The 25847-nt window shown below is 36.1% G+C and overlaps 1 protein-coding gene across 9 annotated transcripts in view; it reads right to left on the bottom strand.

Moving 5' to 3' along the window:
- ZMYM4 (zinc finger MYM-type containing 4) overlaps positions 1-25847 on the bottom strand; it is a 181361-nt gene that overhangs the window by 80821 nt on the left and 74693 nt on the right. For 6 of the 9 annotated variants that reach the window (XM_082613599.1, XM_082613603.1, XM_082613602.1 and 3 more), the window contains one exon: positions 20603-20648. The exons of 1 other annotated variant lie outside the window; for it this stretch is intronic. In XM_082613599.1, the coding sequence (XP_082469725.1) occupies positions 20603-20648 (46 nt within the window). Of the gene's footprint in view, positions 1-12429; positions 12515-20602; positions 20649-25847 lie in introns of all 9 variants that reach the window. 2 more of the 9 variants (XM_082613601.1, XM_082613598.1) reach the window with 2 other exon arrangements.

Here is a 25847-nt window from a genome sequence, read left to right as displayed (position 1 = left end):
AGAACGGGGGCTACTCTTCGTTGCAGTGCACAGGTTTCTCATTGAGGTGGTTTCTCTTGTTGCAGAGCATGGGCTCCAGGCGTGGGGTCTTCAGCAGATGAGGCTCGCAGGCTCTAGAGTGCAGGCTCATTAGCTGTAGCACACAGGCCTAGTTGCTCCACGGCATGTGAGATCTTCCTGGACCAGGGCTCAAACCTGTGGCCCCTGAATTGACAGGTGGATCCTTAACCACTGTGCCACAAGGCAAGCCCTAAATTTCCCATTATTTTTATTTATTTATTTATTTTAACATCTTTATTGGAGTATAACTGCTTTACAATGGTGTGTTAGTTTCTGCTTTGGAAGAAAGTGAATCAGCTATACATATACATATATCCCCATATCTCCTGCCTCCTGCGTCTCCCTCCCACCCCCCCATCCCACCCCTCTAGGTGGTCACGAAGCACCGAGCTGATCTCCTTGTGCTATGCGGCTGCTTCCCACTAGCTATTTTACATTTTGTAGTGTATATATGTCCATGCCACTATCTCACTTCGTCCCAGCTTATCCCTCCCCCTCCCTGTGTCCTCATTTTTTTTTTTACATTCCATATATATGTATTAGCATACAGTATTTGTTTTTCTCTTTTTGACTTACTTCACTCTGCATGACAGACTCTAGGTCCATCCACCTCACTACAAATAACTCAATTTCATTTCTTTTTATGGCTGAGTAATATTCCATTGCATATATGTGCCACATCTTCTTTATCCATTAGTCTGTCAATGGACACTTAGGTTGCTTACATGTCCTGGCTATTGTAAGTAGAGCTGCAATGAACGTTATGGTACATGACTCTTTTTGAATTATGGTTTTCTCAGGGTATATGCCCAGTAGTGGGATTCCTGAGTCATATGGTAGTTCTATTTTTAGTTTTTTAAGGAACCTCCATACTGTTTTCCTTAGTGGCTGTATCAATTTACATTCCCACCAACAGTGCAAGAGGTATCCCTTTTCTCCACACCCTCTCCAGCACTTAGTTTGTAGACTTTTTGTTGATGGCCATTCTGACCGGTGTGAGGTGATCCCTCATTGTAGTTTTGATTTGCATTTCTGTAATGATTAGTGATGTTGAGCATCCTTTCATGTGTTTGTCGGCAATCTGTATACCTTCTTTGGAAAATTTCTCTTTAGGTCTTCTGCCCATTTTTGGATTGGGTTTTTTTTTTTGTTATTGAGGTTCATAAGCTGCTTGTAAATTTTGGAGATTAATGCTTTGTCAGTTGCTTCATTTGCAAATATTTTCTCCCATTCTGAGGGTTGTCTTTTGGTCTTGTTTATGGTTTCCTTTGCTGTGCAAAAGCTTTTAAGTTTCATTAGGTCCCATGTGTTTATTTTTGTCTTTATTTCCATTTCTCTAGTAGGTGGGTCAAAAAGGATCTTGCTGTGATTTATGTCATAGAGTGTTCTGCCTATGTTTTCCTCTAAGCATTTTTATAGTGTCTGGCCTTACATTTAGGTCTTTAATCCATGTTGAGTTTATTTTTGTGTATGATGTTAGGGAGTGTTCTAATTTCATTCTTTTACATGTAGCTGTCCAGTTTTCCCAGCACCACTTATTGAAGAGGCTGTCTTTTCTGCATTGTATATTCTTACCTCCTTTATCAAAAATAAGGTGACCATAAGTGCATGGGTTTATCTCTTGGCTTTCTATCCTGTTCCATTGATCTATATTTCTGTTTTTGTGCCAGAACCAAACTGTCTTGATTACTGTAGCTCTGTAGTATAGTCTGAAGTCAGGGAGCCTGATTCCTCCACCTCTGTTTTTCTTTCTCAAGATTGCTTTGGCTATTCGGAGTCCTTTGTGGAAGTGGAAGGACCATATGGAAATTTTGTTCTAGTTCTGTGAAAAATACCATAGGTAGTTTGATAGGGATTACACTGAATCTGTAGTTTGCTCTGGGTAGTATCGTCATTTTCACAGTGTTGATTCTTCCAATACAAGAACATGATGTATCTCTCCCTCTGTTTGTGTCATCTTTGATTTCTTTCATCAGTGTCTTATAGTTTTCTGCCTACAGGTCTTTTGTCTCCTTCGGTAGGTTTATTCCTAGGTATTTTATTCATTTTGTTGCAATGGTAAATGGGACTGTTTCCTTAATTTTTCTTTCAGCTTTTTCATCATTAGTGTATACGAATGCCAGATATTTTTGTGCACTAATTTTGTATCCTGCTACTTTACCAAATTCATTGATTAGCTCTAGTAGTTTTCTGGTAGCATCTTTAGGATTCTCTATGTATAGTATCATGTCACCTGCAAACAGTGACAGCTTTACTTCTTTTCCTATTTGGATTCCTTTTATTTCTTTTTCTTCTCTGACTGCTGTGGCTAAAACTTCCAAAACTATATTGAATAACATTGGTGAGAGTGGGCAACCTTGTCTTGTTCCTGATCTTAGTGGAAATGGTTTCAGTTTTTCACCATTGAGGACGATGCTGGCTGTGGGTTTGTCATATATGGCCTTTATTATGTTGAGGAAAGTTCCCTCTATGCCTACTTTCTGCAGGGTTTTTATCATAAATGGGTGTTGAATTTTGTCGAAAGCTTTCTCTGCATCTATTGAGATGATCATATGGTTTTTCTCCTTCAATTTGTTAATAGGGTGAATCACGTTGATTGATTTGCGAATATTGAAGAATCCTTGCATTCCTGGAATAAACCCCACTTAATCATGGTGTATGATCCTTTTAATGTACTGTTGGATTCTGTTTGCTAGTATTTTGTTGAGGATTTTTGCATCTATGTTCATCAGTGATATTGGCCTGTAGTTTTCTTTCTTTGTGACATTTTTGTCTCATTTTGGTATCAGAGTGATGGTGGCCTCATAGAATAAGTTTGGGAGTGTTCCTCCCTCTGCTATATTTTGGAAGAATTTGAGAAGGACAGGTGTTAACTATTCTCTAAATGTTTGATAGAATTTGCCTGTGAAGCCATCTCATACTGGGCTTCTGTTTGTTGGAAGATTTTTAATCACAGTCTCAATTTCAGTGCCTGTGATTGGTCTGTTTATATTTTCTATTTCTTCTTGGTTCAGTCTTGGAAGGTTGTGCTTTTCTAAGAATTTGTCCATTTCTTCCAGATTGTCCATTTTATTGGCATATAGGGGCTTGTAGTAATCTCTCATGGTACTTTGGATTTCTGCAGTGTCAGCTGTTACTTTCCTTTTTCATTTTTAATTTTACTGATTTGAGTCATTTCCCTTTTTTTCTTAATGAGTCTGGCTAATGGTTTATCAATTTTGTTTATCATCTCAAAGAACCAGCTTTTAGTTTTACTGATCTTTCCTATTGTTTCCTTCATTTCTTTTTCATTTATTTCTGATCTGATCTTTATAATTTCTTTCCTTCTGCTAACTTTCGGATTTTTTTGTTCTTCTTTCTCTAATTGCTTCAGGTGTAAGGTTAGGTTGTTTATTTGAGATGGTTCTTGTTTCTTGAGGTAGGATTGTATTGCTATAAACTTCCCTCTTAGAACTGCTTTTGCTGCATCCCATAGGTTTTGGGTCATTGTGTTTTCATTGTTATTTGTTCCTAGGTATTTTTTGATTTCCTCTTTGATTTCTTCAGTGATCTCTTGGTTATTAAGTAGTGTATTCTTCAGCCTCCATTTGTTTCTATTTTTTACAGATTTTTTCCTGTAATTGGTATCTAGTCTTATAGTGTTGTATTTGGAAAAGATATTTGATATGATTTCAGTTTTCTTAAATTTACCAAGGCTTCATTTGTGACCCAAGATATGATCTATCCTGGAGAATGTTCCATTAGCACTTGAGAAGAAAGTGTATTCTGTTGTTTTTAGATGGAATGTCCTGTAAATATCAATTAAGTCCATCTTGTTTAATGTATCATGTAAAGCTTGTGTTTCCTTATTTATTTTCAGTTTGGATCATCTATCCACTGGTGAAAGTGCTATGGTAAAGTCCCCTACTATGATTGTGTTACTGTTGATTTCCCCCTTCAAGGCTGTTAGTATTTGCCTTATGTATTGAGGTGCTCCTATGTTGGCTGCATAAATATTTACAGTTGTTATATCTTCTTCTTGGATTGATCCCTTTATCATTATGTAGTGTCCTTCTTTGTCTCTTGTAACAGTCTTTAAAGTCAATTTTGTATGATATGAGAATTGCTACTCCAGCTTTCTTTTGATTTCCATTTGCATGGAATACCTTTTTCCATCCCCTCATTTTCAGTCTGTATGTGCCCCTAGGTCTGAAGTGGGCCTCTTGTAGACAGCATATATATGGGTCTTGGTTTTGTATCCATTCAGCCAGTCATTGTCTTTTGGTTGGAGCATCTAATCCATTTACATTTAAGGTAATTATCGATATGTATGTTTCTACTACCATTTTCTTAATTGTTTTGGGTTTGTTATTCTAAGTCTTTTCCTTCTCTTGTGTTTCCTGCCTAGAAAAGTTCCTTTAGCATTTGTTGTAAAGCTGGTTTGTTGGTGCTGAATTCTTTTAGCTTTTGCTTGTCTGTAAAGGTTTTAATTTCTCCACTGAATCTGAATGAGGTCCTTGCTGGGTAGAGAAATCTTGGTTCTAGGTTTTTCCCTATCATCACTTTAAATATGTCCTGCCACTCCCTTCTGGCTTGCAGAGTTTCTGCTGAAAGATTAGCTGTTAACCTTATGGGGATTCCCTTGTATGTTATTTGTTGTTTTTCCCTTGCTGCTTTTAATATTTTTTCTTTGTATTTAATTTTTGATAGTTTGATTAATGTCTGTCTTGGCATGTTTCTCCTTGGATTTATCCTGTATGGGACGACTCTGTGCGCTTCCTGGAGTTGATTGACTATTTCCTTTCCTATATTAGGGAAGTTTTCAACTATAATCTCTTCAAATATTTTCTCAGTCCCTTTATTTTTCTCTTCTTCTGGGACCCCTATAATGCGAATGTTGGTGTGTTTAATGTTGTCCCAGAGGTCTCTGAGATTGTCCTCAATTCTTTTCATTCTTTTTCCTTTATTCTGCTCGGCTGTAGTTATTTCCACTATTTTATCTTCCAGGTCACTTATCCGTTGTTCTGCCTCAGTTATTCTGCTATTGATTCCTTCTAGAGAATTTTTAATTTCATTTATTGTGTTGTTCATCGTTTGTTTGCTCTTTAGTTCTTCTAGGTCCTTGTTAAACGTTTCTTGTATTTTCTAAATTCTATTTCCAAGATTCTGGATCATCTTTACTATCATTACTCTGAATTCTTTTTCACGTAGACTGCCTATTTCCTCTTCATTTGTTTGGTCTGGTGGGGTTTTACCTTGCTCCTTCATCTGCTGTGTGTATCTCTGACTTCTTATTTTGCTTAACTTACTGTGTTTGGGGTCCCCTTTTCACAGGCTGCAGGTCTGTAGTTCCTATTGTTTTTGTGTCTGTCCCCAGTGGCTAAGGTTGGTTCAGTGGGTTGTGTAGGTTTCCTGGTGGAGGGGACGAGTGCCCGTGTTGTGGTGGATGGCTGAATCTTGTCTTTCTGGTGGGCAGGAGCACGTCCAGCGGTGTGTATTGGGGTGTCTGTGACCTTATTATGATTTCAGGCAGCCTCTCTGTTAATGGGTAGGGTTGTGTTCCTGTCTTGCTAGTTGTTTGGCATAGGGTGTCCAGCACTCTAGTTTGCTGGTCACTGAGTGGAGCTGGGTCTTAGCATTGAGATGGAGATCTCTGGGAGAGCTTTCGCCATTTGATATTACATGGAGCCAGGAGGTCTCTGGTAGACCAATGTCCTGAACTCGTCTCTCCCACCTCAGACGCACAGGCCTGATACCTGGCCGGAGTACCAAGACCCTGTCAGCCACACGGCTGCTAGTGTTCGAGGGTCTCCAGCAGAGGCGGGGGGTGGCTGTGGCCCACTACGGGGACAAGGACACTGGCAGCAGAAGCTCTGGGAAGTACTCCTTGGCATGAGTCCTCCTGGAATCTGCCATTAGCCCCACCAAAGAGTCTCTAGGCCCTAAGTTTCTTAAATATGTGTAAAATCTATGGACTGAGAACTAAAAAAGGTTATTTAGAAATTTAATAATTTAGAAATTATTTACAGATTTAAAGAACTAAATAAATTCAGAAATATGCCATGCTCGTGGATATATTTAAGATGTCAATTCTCCTCCAAACTAATCTACAGATTTAATGCAATTCCAATAGAACTCCTAATGGCTTATCTGTATATTGATACATTTACATGTTGATTCTATGTATAAATGCAAAGGACTTGAATAGACAAAGCAATTTTTTTAAGAACAGAGTTGAATGCCTTATAGTAACTTGTTTTATAAGTCTGTAATTATTTCAAAGTTAAAGTTAAAATAAAAATGATTTCAGCTGTAAAAAGGAACGAAATGGGATCATTTGTAGACATGTGGATGGACCTGGAGACTGTCATACAGAGTGAAGTAAGTCAGAAAGAAAATTATATTGTATATTAACACATATATGTGGAATCTAGAGCAATGGTACAGATGAACCTGTTTGCAAGGCAGAAATAGAGACACAGACGGAGAGAACAAACGTATGGACATGAAGGGGGGAAAGGAGGGTGGAATGAATTGAAAGACTGGCATTAACATACAATACTAATATATATAAAATAGATAAATAATGAGAACCTGCTGTATAGCACAGGGAACTCCACTTCACTGTACAGTAGAAACTAATACGACATTGTAAAACCAATATACCCCAATTTTTTAAAATTTAAAAATAAATAAATAAATAAAAATGATTTCGAAATACAGTATATTTTTATCTGTAAATTATACTTCAGCAAATTTATTTTTTAAAATTTCATTTACAATAGCACAAGAAATTTTAAATGTACAGGGATAACAAAATATGCATAAGACCTGTACTTGAAAACTACAAAACACTGCTGAAAGGAAAGAAGAGCTAAATAAATTGAAAGACATATCATACATAGTGAATTGGAAAACACTAGTATTTAGATAGAAGTTCTCCCCAAAGTCATCTATAGATCCAACACAATCCCAATCACAAACCCAGGAAGATTTTTTATAGAAAATGACAAGGTGCTTCTAAGAAATTCCATGAAAATGCAAAAGATCTGGAATAGCAAAAACAACTTTGAAAAAAATTACTTAGAATATCTGATTTAATATAAAAATAAAGTAATTAAGACAGTGAGGTACTGACTTAAGGAAAGGCATACAGATCCTTGGATCAGACTGAGTCCCGAAATAAATTCAAACATACAGATCAACTGATTTTCAACAAAAATACCAAGGTAAATCAATCAGAAAGAACAATCTTTTCAATAAATATTGCTGATACAACTAGATATCCATATGCAAAAATTATTTATTTTGACTCTTAAATAACACTATACACAAAAACTAACTTGAAATGGATAATAAACCTAGTCATAAAAGCTAAGGCTGGGGACTTCCCTGGTGGTCCAGTGGTAAAGAATCCGCTTTCCAATGCAGGGGATGTGGATTTGATCCTTGGTGAGGGAACTAAGATCCCACATGCCACGGGGCAACTAAGCCCATGTGCCGCAACTACTTAGCTCCCACACCTCAATGAGAGAGCCCGCGTACTGCTAACTACAGAGCCCATGCGCCCTGGAGGCTGAGCACCACAACTAGAGAGAGAAAACCCGCACACCACAACAAACAGCCCCCACTGCAACGAAAGATCTCGCATGCCTCAATGAAGACCCTGTGTGCTGCAACTAAGACCTGAAAAAAAAGAAAGAAAAAGGAAAGAAAAAAGAAAAAAAGAAAGAAAATAAATGAATTTTAAAATAGCAAAGAAAAGAAACAAAATAAAAACTAAAAGATAAGGCTAAAACTATTAAGTTTCTAGGAATAAACACATGAACGTATTCTTGATCTTGCAGTAGGTCTTCTAGTCAGAATACAGCCCACAAAAATATAATAATTAAAAAACAGAACTTCATCAAAATTAAAACTTGTGCTTTTCAAAGGACACCACTGAGACAATGAAAAGGTCAGCCACAGAATACATGGATGGATGGATGGATGAATGAATGAATGGGTGGATGGACAGATATGGAAAGAACCATATAGATACAGATGGATGGAGATAGAGTTATCCACATCTATTTCTAATGATCTATAAAACAGAAGATTTGTATCCAGAATATGTAAAACAACCCTTACAACTTAATAATAGAAAAGAAAAACTGACTAATTTTTAAAAGGGGCAAAGATCTGAACAGACACTTTACAAAAGAACATTTTAAGAATGCCCAATATGGGCTTCCCTGGAGGCGCAGTTGTTAAGAATCTGCCTGCCAATGGAGGGGACGCGGGTTCAAGCCCCGGCCTGGGAAGATTCCACCTGCCGCGTAGCAACTAAGCCCGTGCACCACAACTACTGAGACTGAGCTCTACAGCCCACAAGCCACAACTACTGAAGCCTGCCTGCCTAGAGCCCATGTTCTGCAACAAGAGAAGTCACGACAATGAGAAGACCGCGCACTGCAACAAAGAGTAGCCCCTGCTCACCGCAACTAGAGAAAGCCCGCACACGGCAACGAAGACCCAACACAGCCAAAAATAAATAAATTTATATATAAAAAAAAGAATGGCCAATACACACACTGAAAAGATATTCAAAATCATTAGTCAGCAGGGAAATGCAAATTAAAACTACAATGAGTTGCTACTATCGTTCCCATTTTTTTAAAAAACTGTAATTCAAAAGACAAAGACCACTTAAATGAAATGAACAAATTACTTGAAAAACACAATTTACCAAATCTCACACAAGATTAAATATAAAATATAAATAATCCTGTATCTATCTGAAAACTTGAATTCATAATTTACAAACTCACACCAAGAAATCTCCAAGCCAAGTTGGTTTTATTGGTGAATCCTATAAAACATTTCATAAAGCTATAACTCCAATCGTACACAAAGTCTGTTAGAAAAATCCTTAATGAAATATTAGCAAATTGATCCCAGTAATTTTTAAATACTAATATTCTTCACCCATTCCTCAATGTAAAATGGGAATAATAATTTTTAAAAATGTAATAAAGCCTTAGCAAATGTGACAGAAACCTACAATGATTATCCCTAAATGATAAAATATGAGAACTACTTAACTGGGCTCAAAAATTAGTCAAAAGTGACAACAACTACCTTGATTATCACTTACAATAAAATCCTATGAGGTCTGGCAAAAACATTAAATACATAATTTGAGTAGTCATTGGGATAAAGAAATAAAATATTTTTAGTTGTTACAGTTTTATGACTGGAAAACTAGACTCAAATTTTAAAAGACTATTAGATTTAATAAGGAAATTAAGTAAAATAACAGACTGTTCTTGTAATAAGAACGTAGAAATGAAAAAAAACTCCATTTGCAAAGTTCAAATGATACAAGAAAAGCACAATACATATTACTTGTAAGCAACTATAAAATTTAAGTAAATGGCATAAACCAAAATCTGTATAAGATATAGTCTGCTCCTGAATAGAAAAATATAGTAAACTACTGATTCTCCCTAAAAAGTAACATATAAAGGTATGCATTTTCAATTAGAATTCCAACGGACTATTTTTGGATCTTCAATACAATCACATTAAAATTCAGTGGATGAACAGCCTAAAGAAAAGCTTTAAAATAACAAATTAAAACTAAGACATTGGCTTGACATAGCAGATAAATGTCTATACCTCAATGCCAAAAAATATTTCTTATAATAATATATACTAATAAAATCAATGACAGTATAGAATTAAATATTAATATTTACTGTAAAAATTAACATGTAAATATATACATATAGAATTTAACAGAAATACAGAAAAAGATTCCCTTATATATAGAACCTAAATATACCTCATAGCGCCAATTCAATTCACTGATAAAAATATTAACTACTAAGAGGAAAAGATAAATTTTTAACATGTCAGCACAATCAGCTACTCATCTGAAGAAAGTGGACCCCAATCTTATCCTAAATCCAAAAATAAGTATCAAACTAAGACTTAAATGCTAAAATATAATATAAAATCTTCTAAGATAATCCTTTATAGATTATAAAATTTTATTGAAAAGCATTAAAGATTTAAATAAATGAAAAGACACACAAAGTTCATAAACAGAATGACTCACTATCATAAACATGCCAATTCTCTCTCAGTTCATCTATAGACTCAAAGACAATCCCATCAAAATTTTGCGCTTATTTGATTTTGTTTTGTTAGCGACTTGGCAAGATACTTCTAAAATGAACAGTAGCAAGAACAGGTGAAACATTCCTGAAGAAAAATTTTCAAGGATGTTGTCAACCATCAGGTTATCAAGACTTATTATAAAAACTAAATTAATTAAAGGAACATGGCACAGAAATAAACAAAACTTCCATTGGAGAAGGTGGAGAAAAAGCCCATAGGTATACACTACAGAGTAGCTTTTCAGGTAACTTATGTAAAGGAAATAGTATTTCATAAATGGTGGTGAGACAATTTGTTAGTATTATGGAAAGAAAGAAAATTAGTTCCCTAAGTCAAACCATAAAACAGTTAATTCTATGATAAAGTAAAACCAATGAACATTTTAGGAAATAATATGAAAGATCTTTCTGACCTCAACCTAGAAAAGGTTTACCTAAATAAAATTTAAAAAAAAAAAGAAAATCAAACCATAAAGGAAAAGACTGATACATTTATTATCATTCAAATAAATTAAAATTAATTTCTGCTTATGCAAAGACTTATAAAGATAAGTCATGAGTTAGGAAAATTTATTTTCAATATCTATAACTGACAAGTTTATTCTTCAGGATATTTAGAGAACTACAATGCAGTTAAGAAAAGACCAACAACCCAATAGCAAGTGGGCAACAGATTTTGCAAAAGAGGAATCAGAAATGGCCAAAAAAACATGAAAAAATGTTCAACTAAATTATTAATCAGGAAAATGTAAATTTTCAAAAATGAATTCCATGTTATACCTGCTATAATTACAAAGTTTAAAAGTCTGATAATCTCAAGTGTTGGCCAAATGCATAGTGACCAAAACTCTAAAAAATGGTAGAATTATAAATGGATGAAACTACTGAAAAAAATGAGTTTTGCATTTCTAGTAAGTTGAGAATGTACACATCCAATGCCTGAGCAATCACCTTCCATATACACCCTAGAGCAGGGGTAGGTAAATTGCGTCTGCATGCTAAATCCAGAAGCCACCTGTGTTGTATTTGTATAACCCATGAGCTAAGAACGGTTTTCACATTTTTAAGTGGTTAAAAAAAAAATCAAAAGAAAGATATTTCTTGACACATGAAAATTACACAAAATTCAGTGCCAATAAAGTTTAATTGGAAACAAACACTCTAATCCCTTCTTGTATTGTCTATGACTGCTTTCATGCTAAAAAGTCAGAGCTGAATGCTGTAACAGAGAAAGCATACCTATAAAGCCTAAAATATTTACTATCTGGTCTTTTAGAGAAAAAGTTTGACAATTCCTGTCCTAAAGAAATATATTCTAAACTTGTTTTTGACAGACTCACCACAAGAAATAGATTTCACATTGAACTCCATACATGGTACTTTCTTGTATGAATCAGAAAACATGCAAGGATGTTCACAGAGGAAAGATTTGTAATGGAAAAACTAGCAACATCAATTAGTATTGGATTGGCCAAAAGGTTCATTCGTCTTTTTCTGTAGGATGGCTCTAGCAGCACTTAGCTGTCTTTAAACTTCATTCAAAACAATTTTGTGTATTGTGACAGCTGTCTTATCAGCAAGTACTTAAAAAAAAACCATCAAAAATGGTGAACTTTTGTGTAGCCATTTTAATATTGAAGATGGAAGCAAGAAAGCAACATTTTCGGCATATTATGCTTTATTATTTCAAGAAAGGTAAAAACGCAAGAAAGCAACATTTTCGGCATATTATGCTTTATTATTTCAAGAAAGGTAAAACCGCAACTGAAATGCAAAAAAAAAATTTGTGCAGTATATGGAGAAGGTGCTGTGACTGACTGAACATGTCAAAAGTGGTTTGCAAAGTTTCGTGCTGAAGATTCGTTGCTGGACAATGCTCCACAGTCAAGTAGACCAGTTGAAGTTGACAGTGATCAAATCGAGACATTAAGTGAGAACAGTCAACGCTGTACCACATGGGAGATAGCCAACATACTCAAAATATACAAATCAAGCGTTGAAAATCATTTACACCAGCTTGGTTATGTTAATCGCTTTGATGTTTGGGTTCCACGTAAATCAAGCGAAAAAAACCTTCTAGACTGTATTTCCACGTGCGATTCTCTACTTAAACGTAAGGAAAACATTCGTTTTTAAAACAAATTGTGACAGGCGATGAAAAATGGATACTGTACAATAATATGGAATGGAAGAGACTGTGGGGCAAGTGAAATGAACCACCACCAACCACACCAAATTCCGGTCTTCATCCAAAGAAGGTGATGTTGTGTATATGGTGGGACTGGAAGGGAGTCCTCTATTATGAGCTCCTTCTGGAAAATCAAACGATTAATTCCAACAAGTACTGTTCCCAACTGGACCAACTGAAAGCAACATTCGACTATAAAAGCATCCAGAATTAGTCAACAGAAAATGCATAATCTTCCATCAGGATACTACAAGACTGCATCTTTCTTTGATGACCAGGCAAAAACTATTACAGCTTGGCCGGGAAGTTGTGATTCATCTGCCATATTCACCAGACATTGCACCTTCGAATTTCCATTTATTTCAGTCTTTTCAAAATTCTCTTAATGGAAAAAATTTCAATTCCCTGGAAGACTGTTAAAAGGCACTTGGAACAGTTCTTTGCTCAAAAAGATAAAAAGTCTTGCGAAGATGGAATTATGCAGTTGCCTGAAAAATGGTAGAAATAGAACAAAAGGGTGAATACGTTGCTCAATAAAGTTCTTGGTGAAAATGAAAAATGTGCCTTTTATTTTTACTTAAAAACCAAAGGAACAGGCTTCCCTGGTGGCGCAGTGGTTGAGAGTCCCCCTGCTGATGCAGGGGACGCGGGTTCGTGCCCCGGTCCAGGAAGATCCCACATGCCACGGAGTGGCTGGGCCCGTGAGCCATGGCTGCTGAGCCTGTGTGTCCGGAGCCTGTGCTCCGCAACGAGAGAGGCCACAACAGTGAGAGGCCCGCGTACCACAAAAAAAAGAGAAAAAAAAAAACCCAAAGGAACTTTTTGGCCAACCCAATATATATACGCTAAAATGGATTTTGAAATTTTGATATATTTTAAACATAAGACCTAAAAGTATAAAACTCCTAAAGGAAAACAGGGGAAAACCTTCATGACACTGGATTAGGCAATTATTTCTTGGATATGACACCAAAAACACAGGCAACAAAAGCAAAAATAAACAAATGGGACTACTACATCAAATTTTTAAAACTTCTGGATGTCAAAAGAAACCACCAACAGTGTGAAAAGGTAACACATGGAATGGAAGCAAGTACTTGCAAATCATACATCTGACGGGGGTAATACCCAGAATATATAAAGAACTCTTACAAATCAACAATAAGAAAAAAAACAAATAACCCAATTCAAAACTGGCAAAAGGACTTGGAAAAAGACATTTCTCCAAGAAGACAAATGGCCAACAAGCATATCGAAAGACGCTCAACATTACTAATCATTAGAGAAATGCTAATCAAAACTACAATGAGGTATCACCTCACACCCATTAGGATGGTTACGATCAAAAACACAGAAAGTGACAAGTGTTGACAAGGATGTGGAGAAACTGGAATCCCTGTGTTAGTGCAAATGTAAAACAGTGCCACTGCTCCGGAAAACAGTATGGCAAGTCCTCAAAACAAAATGAAAGCAGAATTACCATATGAACAAGCAATCCCATTTCTGGGTATATATCCAAGACAAGTGAAAGCAGAATCATGAAGGGATATTTGCTCGCCGTGTTCAGTGCAGCATCATTCACAAAAACCAAGAGGCAGAAGCAATCCAAATGCCCATCAACAGGTGAATGGATAAACAAAATGTGGTACTACCCATACAGCAGAATATTATTCAGCCTTAGAAAGGAAGGACATCCCCCAATACATGTTACAACATGTATAAATCTTAAGAGGGGAGGGAAATTTTTGTTCAATGGATATAGAAATTTCAGTATTGCAAGATAAAATACTTCTACAGATTTGTTGAATAAAAACGTGAATGTACTTAATATTATGGAACTATACACTTAAAAATGTTTAAGATGGTAAATTTTTACATTATGTGTTTTTTTTACCACAATTTAAAATGAAGAAATGAAAATTATGGGCTTCCCTGGTGGTGCAGTGGTTGAGAATCTGCCTGCTAATGCAGGGGACACGGGTTCGAACCCTGGTCTGGGAGGATCCCACATGCTGCGGAGCAACTAGGCCCATGAGTCACAACTACTGAGCCTGAGCATCTGGAGCCTGTGCTCCGCAACGAGAGGCCGCGATAGTGAGAGGCCTGCACACTGCGATGAAGAGTGGCCCCCGCTTGCCACAACTAGAGAAAGCCCTCGCACAGAAACGAAGACCCAACACAGCAAAAATTAATTAATTAATTAATAAACTCCTACCCCCAATGTCTTCTTTAAAAATATATATATATAATGTTTATATAATGAACTACTATACATCAGTGATGAATGAATGAGAGCTAAATGATCAGTACAGACAAATCTCAAGAATATACAATAACGGACCTCCCTGGTGGCGCAGTGGTTAAGAATCCGCCTGCCAGGCATCCCTGTTGGTGCAGTGGTTAAGAATCCGCCTGCCAATGCAGGGGACGTGGGTTCGAGCCCTGGTCTGGGAAGATCCCACATGGCTCAGAGCAGCTAAACCCGTGCACCACAACTACTTAGCCCATGTGCCACAACTACTGAAGCCTAGATGCCTAGAGCCCATGCTCTGCAACAAGAGAAGCCACTGCAATGAGAAGCCCGCGCACCATAACGAAGAGCAGCCCCCACTCGCCACAACTAGAGAAAAACCACACACAGCAATGAAGACCCAATGCAGCCAAAAATAAATTAATTTTAAGAAAAAGAATATACAATGATAAAACAAAGTGGTAACATATACAGTATGATTTAAAAATAATACAGAGTTCATAAATAAGCAAAACTAAACAATATATTGATCAACAATGAAAATGTGGTTAAAAACTATAAAGAAAAGCAAGGAAAAATGGCAATAAATACATACTTATCAATAATTACTGTAAATGTCACTGGACTAAAAGCTCCAGTAAAAAGCACAGAGTGACTGATTGGATAATAAAACAAGAACGTAAAATATGCTGCCTACAAGAGACCCTCTTTAGGGCAAAAGACATGAATGGATTGAAAGTGAGGGGATGGAAAAAGATATTTCATGCAAATGGAAATGACGAGAAAGTGGGGACAGCAACACTCATATCAGATAAATAGACTTTAACACAAAGGGTATAAAAAAAGGCAAAGAAGGACACTATATAATGATAAAAGGATCAATACAAGAAGAGGATATTACACTCATTAAGATAAATGCACCTAATATAGGAGCACCCAAACACAAACTACTAACAGACAGAAGAGGAGAAACTGACGGGAACACAATAATAGCAGATTTTAGAACCCCACTGACATCAACGGACAGATTTTCCAGACAGAAAACTAATAAGGCAACACAGACTCTAAACGACACAATAGAACAGTTAGACTGAATTGATATCTATAGGACACTATAGCCAAAACAACCAGAACACACATTCTTTTCGAGAGTGTGTGAAACACTCTCTAGGATAGACCACAGTCTGTGGCCCAAAACAAGCCTCAACAAATTTAAAAGGACAGAAATTATTTCAAGCATCTTCTCTGACCACAAAGGCATGAAACTAGAAATCAACCACAGAGAGGAAAAACAAGAAAAAAAACGATTACATGGAGACTAAACAACATGCTACTAAAAAACTAATGGGTCAACAATGAAATCAAAGAGGAAATTTAAAAATACCTCAAGTTAAATGACAATGAAAACAAAACCATATAAAATCTATGGGATGCAATAAAAGCAGATCTAAGAGGGAAGTTCACAGAGATACAGGCCTTCCTCAAAAAAGAAGAAAAATCTCAAATAAGCAACCTAACCTACCACCTACAATAATTAGAAAAAGAAGAACAAACAAAACTTAATGTCAGAAGAAGGAAGGAAATAATAAAAATCAGAGAGGAAATAAATAGAGATTTTTTTAAAAATCAATAAAACCAAGAGCTGATTTTCTGAAAGGATAAACAAAATTGACAAATCACTGGCCAGGATCACTAGGAAGAAAAGAGAGAAAAGCCAAATAAACAAAATAAGAAATGAAAGAGGAGAAATAAAAACCAATACAGCAGAAACTCAAAAAATCCTAAGGAATTAGTATGAACAGTTATATGCCAATAAAATATACAACCTAGAAGAAATAGACAAGTTCCTAGAAACATACAGCCTGCCAAAACTGAATCAAGAAGAAACAGATAATTTGAACAGACCAATCACTAGAAGTGAAACAGAATTTGTAATAAAAAACAAACAAACAAACGAAACCTTCCCTGCAAACAAAATCCAGGACTGTAAGGCTTCACTGGGTAATTCTACCAAACATACATAGAAGAACTCATACCTATACTTCTACAACACTTCCAAAGGATTGAAGAGGAGGGTCATGATTGAAGAGAAGGGTCAATGACTCCCGCAGTCATTCTATGAAGCCACCTACACCCTAACACCAAAACCAGACAAAGAAAATACAAGAAGAGAAAATTACAGGCCAATATCTTTGATGAAAACAGGTGCAAAAATCCTCAACAAAATATTAGCAAACAGAATCCAACAACACATAAGAAGGATTATACAACATGATCAACTTGGATTTATTCCAGGGTCACCGGGATAGTTCAACATATGCAAAGCAATCAATGTGATACATCACATCAACAAAAGACAAAAACCAACAGATGCAGAAAAAGCATTTGATAAAATTCAACATCCATTCATGATAAAAACTCTCACCAAAATGGGTACAGAGGGAACATATCTCAACATAATAAAAGCCATTTATGACAAACCCACAGTCAATACAGCACTCAGTGGTGAAAACCTGAAAGCCTTCCTGCTAAATTCTGGAACAACACAAGGATGCCCAATCTCACCACTTCTATTCAAACGTAACATTCGAAGTCCTAGCCACAGAAATCAGACAAGAAAAAGAAAACATATCCAAATTGGAAGGCAAGAGGTAAAATTGTCATTGTACACAGATGACACAATACTCTATAGAGAAAACCCTAAAGACTCCACACAAAAACTATTAGAACTAATAAATGCATTTAGCAAGGTAAAAGGACACAAGCTTAATGTAAAGATATCTGTTGCATTTCTTTATGCTAACAATGAAATCTCAAAAAGAAAGTTTAAAAAAAAATCCCATTTAAAATCACATCAGGTGACATGATACTATACATAGAGAATCTTAAAAATGCTACCAAAAAACTACTAGAGCTAATCGATGAATTTCGTAAAGGAGCAGGATACAAAATTAATGCACAGAAATCTCTTTTACCAATTATTCCTTTATTTCTACCAAATAACAATTATAATTCAAAACCTGTGATTCCAGTGAACTAGGGGGCAATTCAGAAATTAACACAACTTTGTAAATCAACTATACTTCAATAAAAAAATGTTTTTTAATCTATTTTTTTAATATTTATTTATTTATTTGGCTGCACCAGGTCTTAGTTGCGGCATGCGAAATCTTTGTGGCCACGTGCAGGATCTTTTTTAGTTGCGGCATGTGGGATCTTGAGCTGCGCATGTGAACTCTTAGTTTCGGCATGCGGGATCTAGTTCCCTGACCAGGGATGGAACCCGGACCCCTGTATTGGGAGCGTGGAGTCTAATCACTGGACCACCAGGGAAGTCCCTCTCTATTCTATCTGAACTTCTTTCAAACTTCACATAAACTGGCAATGGTTAAGGGAACATGAATTAGGGTAATGCACTGTATATCAGTCACTTCCACTATCACCACGTTATCTTGAATAATCCACAGCACAAATCCTCCAAATGATGAACTAGAAGTTGGACAACCCTACTCTCTCTTTTGATTTGCATAAAATATTGAAGGCTTTTTTCTTTTAAATCCCTTTCATTGAAAACACTACATATTTGGAAAGTCAATTCAGCTTTTTCATGTTTAAACCAAATTTCCCAAAGTCCTCACTGATGGAGTTACATTCTATCAGTTTATGTGTCCCAACAATTAGCAGACACTATAGTCTGCTGAAAGTTTCAGAAGGATTGTGCCACAGAAGGGCTGAACTTGATCTATAAAACCAAATATGTGAAGCCACACGTCCTGGTGGTCTTGGGCAATGAACATATGGTAAGTCTGGTATTACACAAAACATTTTGATGCACTTGCCTGAGAAACAGTGAATCTTCTTTTTTCTGGACATCGACATCAAGACAAAATGGTAGGCCTCAAATGACCATCTTTGGAATCAAGCACTTCCTGAATATCATCTATGTAGCAGTCTGCCCTTATCTCTCCTGAATAGGTGTCTGTGTTCCTGAGTTCCCTTCACGGAGGGAGACCAGTCTCCTCTTCCAAGCTAGTCACTTCTCTGCCTTCAACAGCCCCTTAATTATAAACTACCAAAAAGGGGGCGACAAAGGTAATCTTTACCATACCATTTGCACTTAACATTTGGCATAAAATCCCCTGCTTGTAAACCTCCAGCCTAAAAATGTTTGCAGGGATGAAGCAAAAAAAGCACCAGGCACCAGAAACATAAACCCCAAATGTTGTGTGTACAGACCCATTGTATAGCAGCTTGGTTACTGCCTTAAGATTTCTGCTACCACTTTTAAGATTGTTGTTACTGCAACAGCTTTAACAAAGCATCAGATTAAAACCATCATTAGAAAGCTATTTGATTAATTTCTATTACTAGTATACAGACTTGAGCAAAGGCATATCCAGAAGCAGGAAATCAAAAATTATTTGCTAAAAGTGAGACATAATGGCTGAGGGATACCTTCTAACAGCCCCATGTTTTACTTTTTGATCCCTGTTCCCCCTGACCACAGATGACTGGTTCAAAGATAAACATCGGATGCAAGCTGGCCCAATCATAATCTTCTTCCTAGGAACTTAAAATCTAAAATGGATAAAAAGGAAGACTAAAAGTCATTGGAGCATAACTGCTTTCTGGCAGTACTAGAGAGAGCAAGCCCACAATCACATTTCACTGAGTTCCCTGGGGAAAACTTGTTCTTTACCTCCTCCCTAAACTCTGTGAAATACCCCAATATACTTCTCAAGTTTTTTTCTGGATAAGCGAGCAAGAGTCTATTTTTCTTGCTTACATGCAACAGAAAGGATATTCAATAACTAAGCCCAATGAGGATCAGGAGAGCTAGTTACTTCTCAACATGTAGTCTGAAAACTGTTATCACTCAAAAAATATAAACAAACTAATTCCAAAGAGAAAGAAGGTACTCACAGATCCTTCTGGTGAAAGTAAACAAAAAACAAAAGAAATGAACATTCTCCTTGACTCAGGAATTCTAGATGATAAAATTTATCCTTCATAAATAACTGCATGAACATCCTTTGATGATTCATCAATTCTACTGTTAGATTCACTAAACTTATTGTGGTAATCATTTCACGATGTATGTAAGTCAAAACATTATGTCAATTATATGTCAATAAAACAGAAGAAAAAGTCTATCCTTAGAATTTATCCTACAAAAACACTTCGGCAAGTAGACAAAGATGTGTATAGAAATGCATACTTAATATTGTCTGTAATAGTAAAAAGTTGAAAATAATATACACACATGTAAAAGAGCAATCTGATTAACTTATAGTACAGCCATACAATAAAATACTGAGTACCCACTAGAAAGGATGCAATAGGTCCATATCCACTGACATAGAATATATCTAGGCCGTTGTATGAAAAAAGCAAAAACAACATTCATAGGATACATAAATCCCCACCCATCACATAGAGATATACATTTACATTCATAGAAAAAAGTCTGGAAAGATATATATTACATGTTTAAAACTGATTCTCCTTGGAGAATGGTAAAGGCTTTTATTTTCTGCTTTATTCATTTTTGTATTATAAAATAGAATGTATTACTTTTATAATCTAAGAAACAAAGTTTCTTTTAAGAAAACCATATAACAATGGAAAAAATATGAAGAGAAAATTAAGAGACCCTGTAAACAAAGTAGAAACCTTTACTGAGTGATAAGTTCAATATGATCCACACATACACAAAGCATGGCTATATTTCAACATTAATAACTATGAGAATAAAATATTTAAAGAAAAGAGTAAGATTCTTACAATTCAGATTAACTTTATTAAAATACTAACAGGGTGTGATAAGATCTAAACTTAAATCAAATTGGACCATCACATTAATTAGCCCTAACTAATCACTGTTATAGATTAATGTTTTCTCTAGACACATTTATTATCTATCTAAAGACATGATTGGTTTCTTTCTAGAACGGTACTTACAGTTCTCTACAATTTCATCAAAAACTGCACCAGTTTTCTGCTCAAACTGAAAAAGCAAAAAAAGAAAAAGTAACATTATTATCATATCCTTCATTCATACCCTTTAGTGTCCCTCCTTGCTCTCCTTAGAGCTGTAATCTTCAACCCAAAGTATATGAATTCACAACAACATAAACAAAAACACCACCAAACAGAGTAAAGTAAAATTCAGAATGAATAAAAGGGTTCTCAGGCCAAAGCCTGCAACCCAAAAATGAAGACATAAATACATGCCCTCACTATAAAAAAGCTACTTATTTTATTTTTTTAAGTTTTTTTAAAAAAACTGAAGTATAGTTGTTTTACAATGTTTCAGGTGTACAAAAAAGTGATTCAAAAAAGCTACTTATTTTTCAAAAATCACTTTTCTATCACAAAATACAGAGGATCATATACTTTTGTAATAATAATAATAAAAAACACAGCCAACACTTACTGAGAACTAACAACACTTATTATTAAGAACTATGTATAAAACTTCTAATCAAAACTGAACAGAACAGGGCTTCGCTGGTGGCACATTGGTTAAGAATCTGCCTGCCAATGCAGGGGACACGGGTTCGAGACCTGGTCCGGGAAGATGCAACATGCTGCGCAGCAACTAAGCCTGTGTGCCACAACTACTGAGCCTGTGCACTAGAGCCTGCAAGCCACAATTACTGAGCCCATGCGCCACAACTACTGAGTGTACACTCTAGAGCCTGTGCTCTGCAACAAGAGAAGCCATTGCAATGAGAAGCTCACACACCCAATGAAGAGTAGCCCCCACTTGAGGCAACTAAAGAAAGCCCACGTGCAGCAATGAAGACCCAACGCAACCAAAATTAATTAATTAAAAAAAAAACTGAACAGAACAACCAGCATCAATAGGTTTTGCTCTTGGGCTAAAGCCAGAAATCTGCTGCTCTTTAATATTTATTTATTTATTTTTTGGCTACGTCGGGTCTTAGTTGCGGCACGCGGGATCTTTCGTTGTGGCACTCGGGCTCTTCATTGCGGTGAGCGGGCTTAGTTGCCCTGTGGAATGTGGGATCTTAGTTTCCTGACCAGGGATCAAAGCAGTGTCCCCTGCATTGCAAGATAGATCCTTAACCACTGGACCACCAGGGAAGTCCCTCTGCTTCTCTTTAAATGAAAGTAAGCCATATCACAGGAATGGTTCCTTTTTGAGTATGTTAGGGCCCAAGACAGAAGCAGAGCCAACTCTGACGTAATTTCAGGCCTTTAAAACAGACATGGGGGTAAAAACGTAAAACAGCGGCAACTCCACCCAGAAGCTAATAAAGACACTACTAGCATGTTTCACTCCTAGTCTTTACAGGCCTCCTCACTTTGGCAAGTCTGAGCATTCCAACCTCCTGCTTCTCTACCTCCTACTCATCAATGAGGCAAAAACAGAAGCAAGTCAGCTTTGTGATAAACCTCGCCTACTAAGCTACAGAGTGAATCTCCCTAGTCAAGGGAAAAACTTCAGGGATAAAGAACTACCTAGCTACCTATGTAATGACAGATGAAACACAACACAACAGCTAGCTAACACTCGTAAGTGTGAACAGACAGACGACGAGGATCCCAGGTTTCTGAAAGAAATTAACTATGGGAAAGAGAAGGCCCAAGGTGAATAAACAGAATAACCACTCCAGAAGGAAACAATTTACAGAAAACAAACTTCTAAAAAATATTTTAAGTGATATCTGAGATATCTGAGAGGCTACTGATACAAAAAACTAAATATGAGAAAATATTTAAATGGGCCATGAAAAGGAGACATGAGAAAATATTTGGAAACAAGAAAATGGCAGCAAAAATAAAAATCTTACCAGACAAGCTAACGACAGAGTTATCAATCAGTTTCCAAAAAAAAGTCAAAGACTTGGAAGATATTTTATATGAAAACATGGAAGATTAAACGATTAGGTGTAACAGAAATCTCAAAGGCAAATCCAAAGAAGAGAACAACAGACAGGTGAAATAACAGAAGAACATTTCCCTGAACTAAATAAATGAATATTTGAGATTGAATGGGTCCACCAAATAACAAAGAGAAAGCGAAAAAAAAAGATACATCCTGGTGAAATTTCAGAGTTTCCAAAAGCAAACAAAAAGAGAAAATAAAAAATTATAGTGCAGGTGATTCATTAAACACATTTAACATAACTGAATTTAATGATATGAACACTGAAGAGGAAAGCAAAGAAAAGAAATAGTAAAGGTCATTCTACCTACCATTCCACTCAATGAACTATGCTCTAGAATAAAAGGGAAATGGGAGATGTGACTCTGCAAGCCAAAGAATGAAAGCATTTGTCTGCACTGAAAGGGATCCGAGGGTGGCAGGATGAATTGGAAGATTGGGATCGACATATATACACTATTGATACTACATATAAAATAGATAACTAATGAGAACCTACTGTACAGCTCAGGGAATCCTACTCAGTCCTCTGTGGTGACCTAAATGGGAAGGAAATCCAAAAAAGAGGGGATATATGTATATGTATAACTGATTCATTTTGCTGTACAGTAGAAACTAACACAACATTGTAAAGCAACTATACTCCAATAAAAATTTTAAAAATAAATTAAAATATGTAAGAAAAAAAAAGAAAGAAGGGGATCCGAGTATTTGAAGATAATGCACTTTTTGTACAATACTGCCTTTCCTTTTTCTGGTGATGAAAATGTTCTAACGTTGATGTGGCTGCACAACTGTGAAAATACAGCTACTGAATTATGCGCTTTAAATGGGTGAACTGCATGACATGTGAATTACATCTCTATTAAGCTGTTTTAAAAACACATTGAGAAAAATACTGCTATGAAGTTTAGGTATTAAAAACCAAAAGGCACTACTGAAACAAGATTAACAGGGAGATGTTATGTGGGCATATACCCGTATTTTTTAAAGAGTAATTTTTAAAATATACATTCAAATGTGTTAAATAAATAATATGTTTAATACAATGAAGTCCCTCAAGTACAATTTCCTGTGTGATGAGGTTACCTCATTTTAGTGCTAACCTCTTTATGTATTTGAACTTCTTGATAAGGCAGAGCATCAATTAAGGGAGAGTCTATCTTTGACTCATTTTGATTTTGTTGTTGTTGTTTTCTTCTTTAAAAATCTTTTTTATTTTATATTGGAGTATAGTTGATTTACAATGTTGTGTTAATTTCAGGTATACAGCAAAGTGACTCAGTTATACATATACACATATCTATTCTTTTTCAAATTCTTTTCCCATATAGGTTACTACAGAGTATTGAGTAGAGTTCCCTGTGCTATATAATAGGTCCTTGTTGATTATTTTATATATAGTAGTATGTATGTTAATCCCAACCTCCTAATTTATCCCTCCCACCCACCTTTCCCCTTTGGTAACCTTAGATTTGTTTTTGAAGTCTCTGAGTCTCTTTCTGTTTTGAAAATAAGTTCATTTGTTTCATTTTTTGTTTCCACATATAAGTGATATCATATGATATTTATCTTTGACTTACTTCACTTAGTAAGATAATCTCTAGGTCCATCCATGTTGCTGTAAATGGTATTATTTCATTCCTTTTTAAAATGGCTGAGTTATATTCCATTATATATATGTACATCTTCTTTATCCATTCATCTGTTGATGGTGATTTAGGTTGCTTCCATGTCTTGGCTATTGTAGATAGTACTGCAGTGAACATTGGGGTGCATGTATCTTTTCAAATTATGGTTTTTTTCCAGATAAATGCCCAGTAGTGGGACTGCTGAATCATATTATAGCTCTATTTTTAGGTTTTTAAGGAACCTCCATACTGTTCTCCATAGTGGCTGTACCATTTACATTCCCACCAACAGTGTAGCAGGGTTCCCTTTTCTCCACACCCTCTCCAGAATTTATTATTTGTAGACTTTTTGAGGATGGCCATTCTGACTGGTGTGAGGTGATACCGCATTGTAGCTTTGATTTACATTTCTCTAATAATTAGTGACGTTGAGCATCTTTCCATGTGCCTATTGGCCATGTATATGTCTTCTTTGGAGAAATGTCTATGGAGATCTTCTGCCCATTTTTTGATTGGGTTGTGTGGGTTTTTTTGAGTTTTTATTTGTTCTAATTCAAACCTGCTGGTGACTACTCACTTAACGTTGCACAAGCAGGTAACACTAACATCACTCTCAATTATGGACTCCATCAGGACTCCAGAACACCTGCTTGGCCTATAATCTCACCAATGGGGTGACAACAAAGGTACAAGTAATAAGACCTAGCTTTTTTACAATATAGTGATTTGGCTAAATGTGTTTGGGTGCTTCTTGTCCAGCCTGTATATTTATAAATAAGAAATTAGATACAAATAGTAATTTAGCTTTGAAATTAATGTACTACTCATCGCTCAAGTTTCATGAAAGATTTAATTGGACTTAAAAGCCAAGCTGACTTTGGGACTTCCCTGGTGGCACTGTGGATGAGACTCCGAGCTCCCAACGCAGGGAACTAGATCCCACATGCATGCCGCAACTGAGTTCACGTGCCACAACTGAGGAGTCCACATGCCGCAACTAAGGAGCCCTGGAGCCACAACTGAGGAACCTATTTGCCGCAACTAAGACTTGGTGCAACCAAATAAATAAATAAATATATTTTTTAAAATCCATAATAAATATTTCGTATGGGCAAGGATTTTCTCAATACTATAAAACCTAAAATTAAAATTTTAAAAATAAATGAATATAGATATTAATTTAAGACAAAAAATTACCGGTTCATTTTTAGTTATCAAAATAGTCTCATAGGTTCTACCCATTCAAAACATATAACTAGGGCTTCCCTGGTGGCGCAGTGTTTGAGAATCCGCCTGCCGATGCAGGGGACACGGGTTCGTGCCCCGGTCCGGGAAGATCCCACATGCCGCGGAGCGGCTGGGCCCGTGAGCCATGGCCGCTGAGCCTGTGCGTCCGGAGCCTCTGTTCCGCAATGGGAGAAGCCACAACAGTGAGAGGCCCGCGTACCACAAAAAAAAAACAAAAAAACAAAAAAAAATATAACTGTTCATATTTAAATTTATAAAATAAATAACTTTAAGAGGTTTTTACTTTCAAATTTCCTTATCCACAAAATATAGATATAGTGATACTTACACTTCCCAGGATTGTTAGGATGATTAAATGAAAAGCATTTAGCATGGTACTTAGCAAATTGTAAATATACAGTAAATGTGAGCA

Source organism: Mesoplodon mirus (genome assembly GCF_964341445.2).
Source record: "Mesoplodon mirus genome assembly, chromosome: 3".
NCBI lineage: Eukaryota > Metazoa > Chordata > Mammalia > Artiodactyla > Ziphiidae > Mesoplodon > Mesoplodon mirus.
Note: the sequence above shows the minus strand (reverse complement) of the source record. Positions and strands in the feature narration are given on the sequence as shown.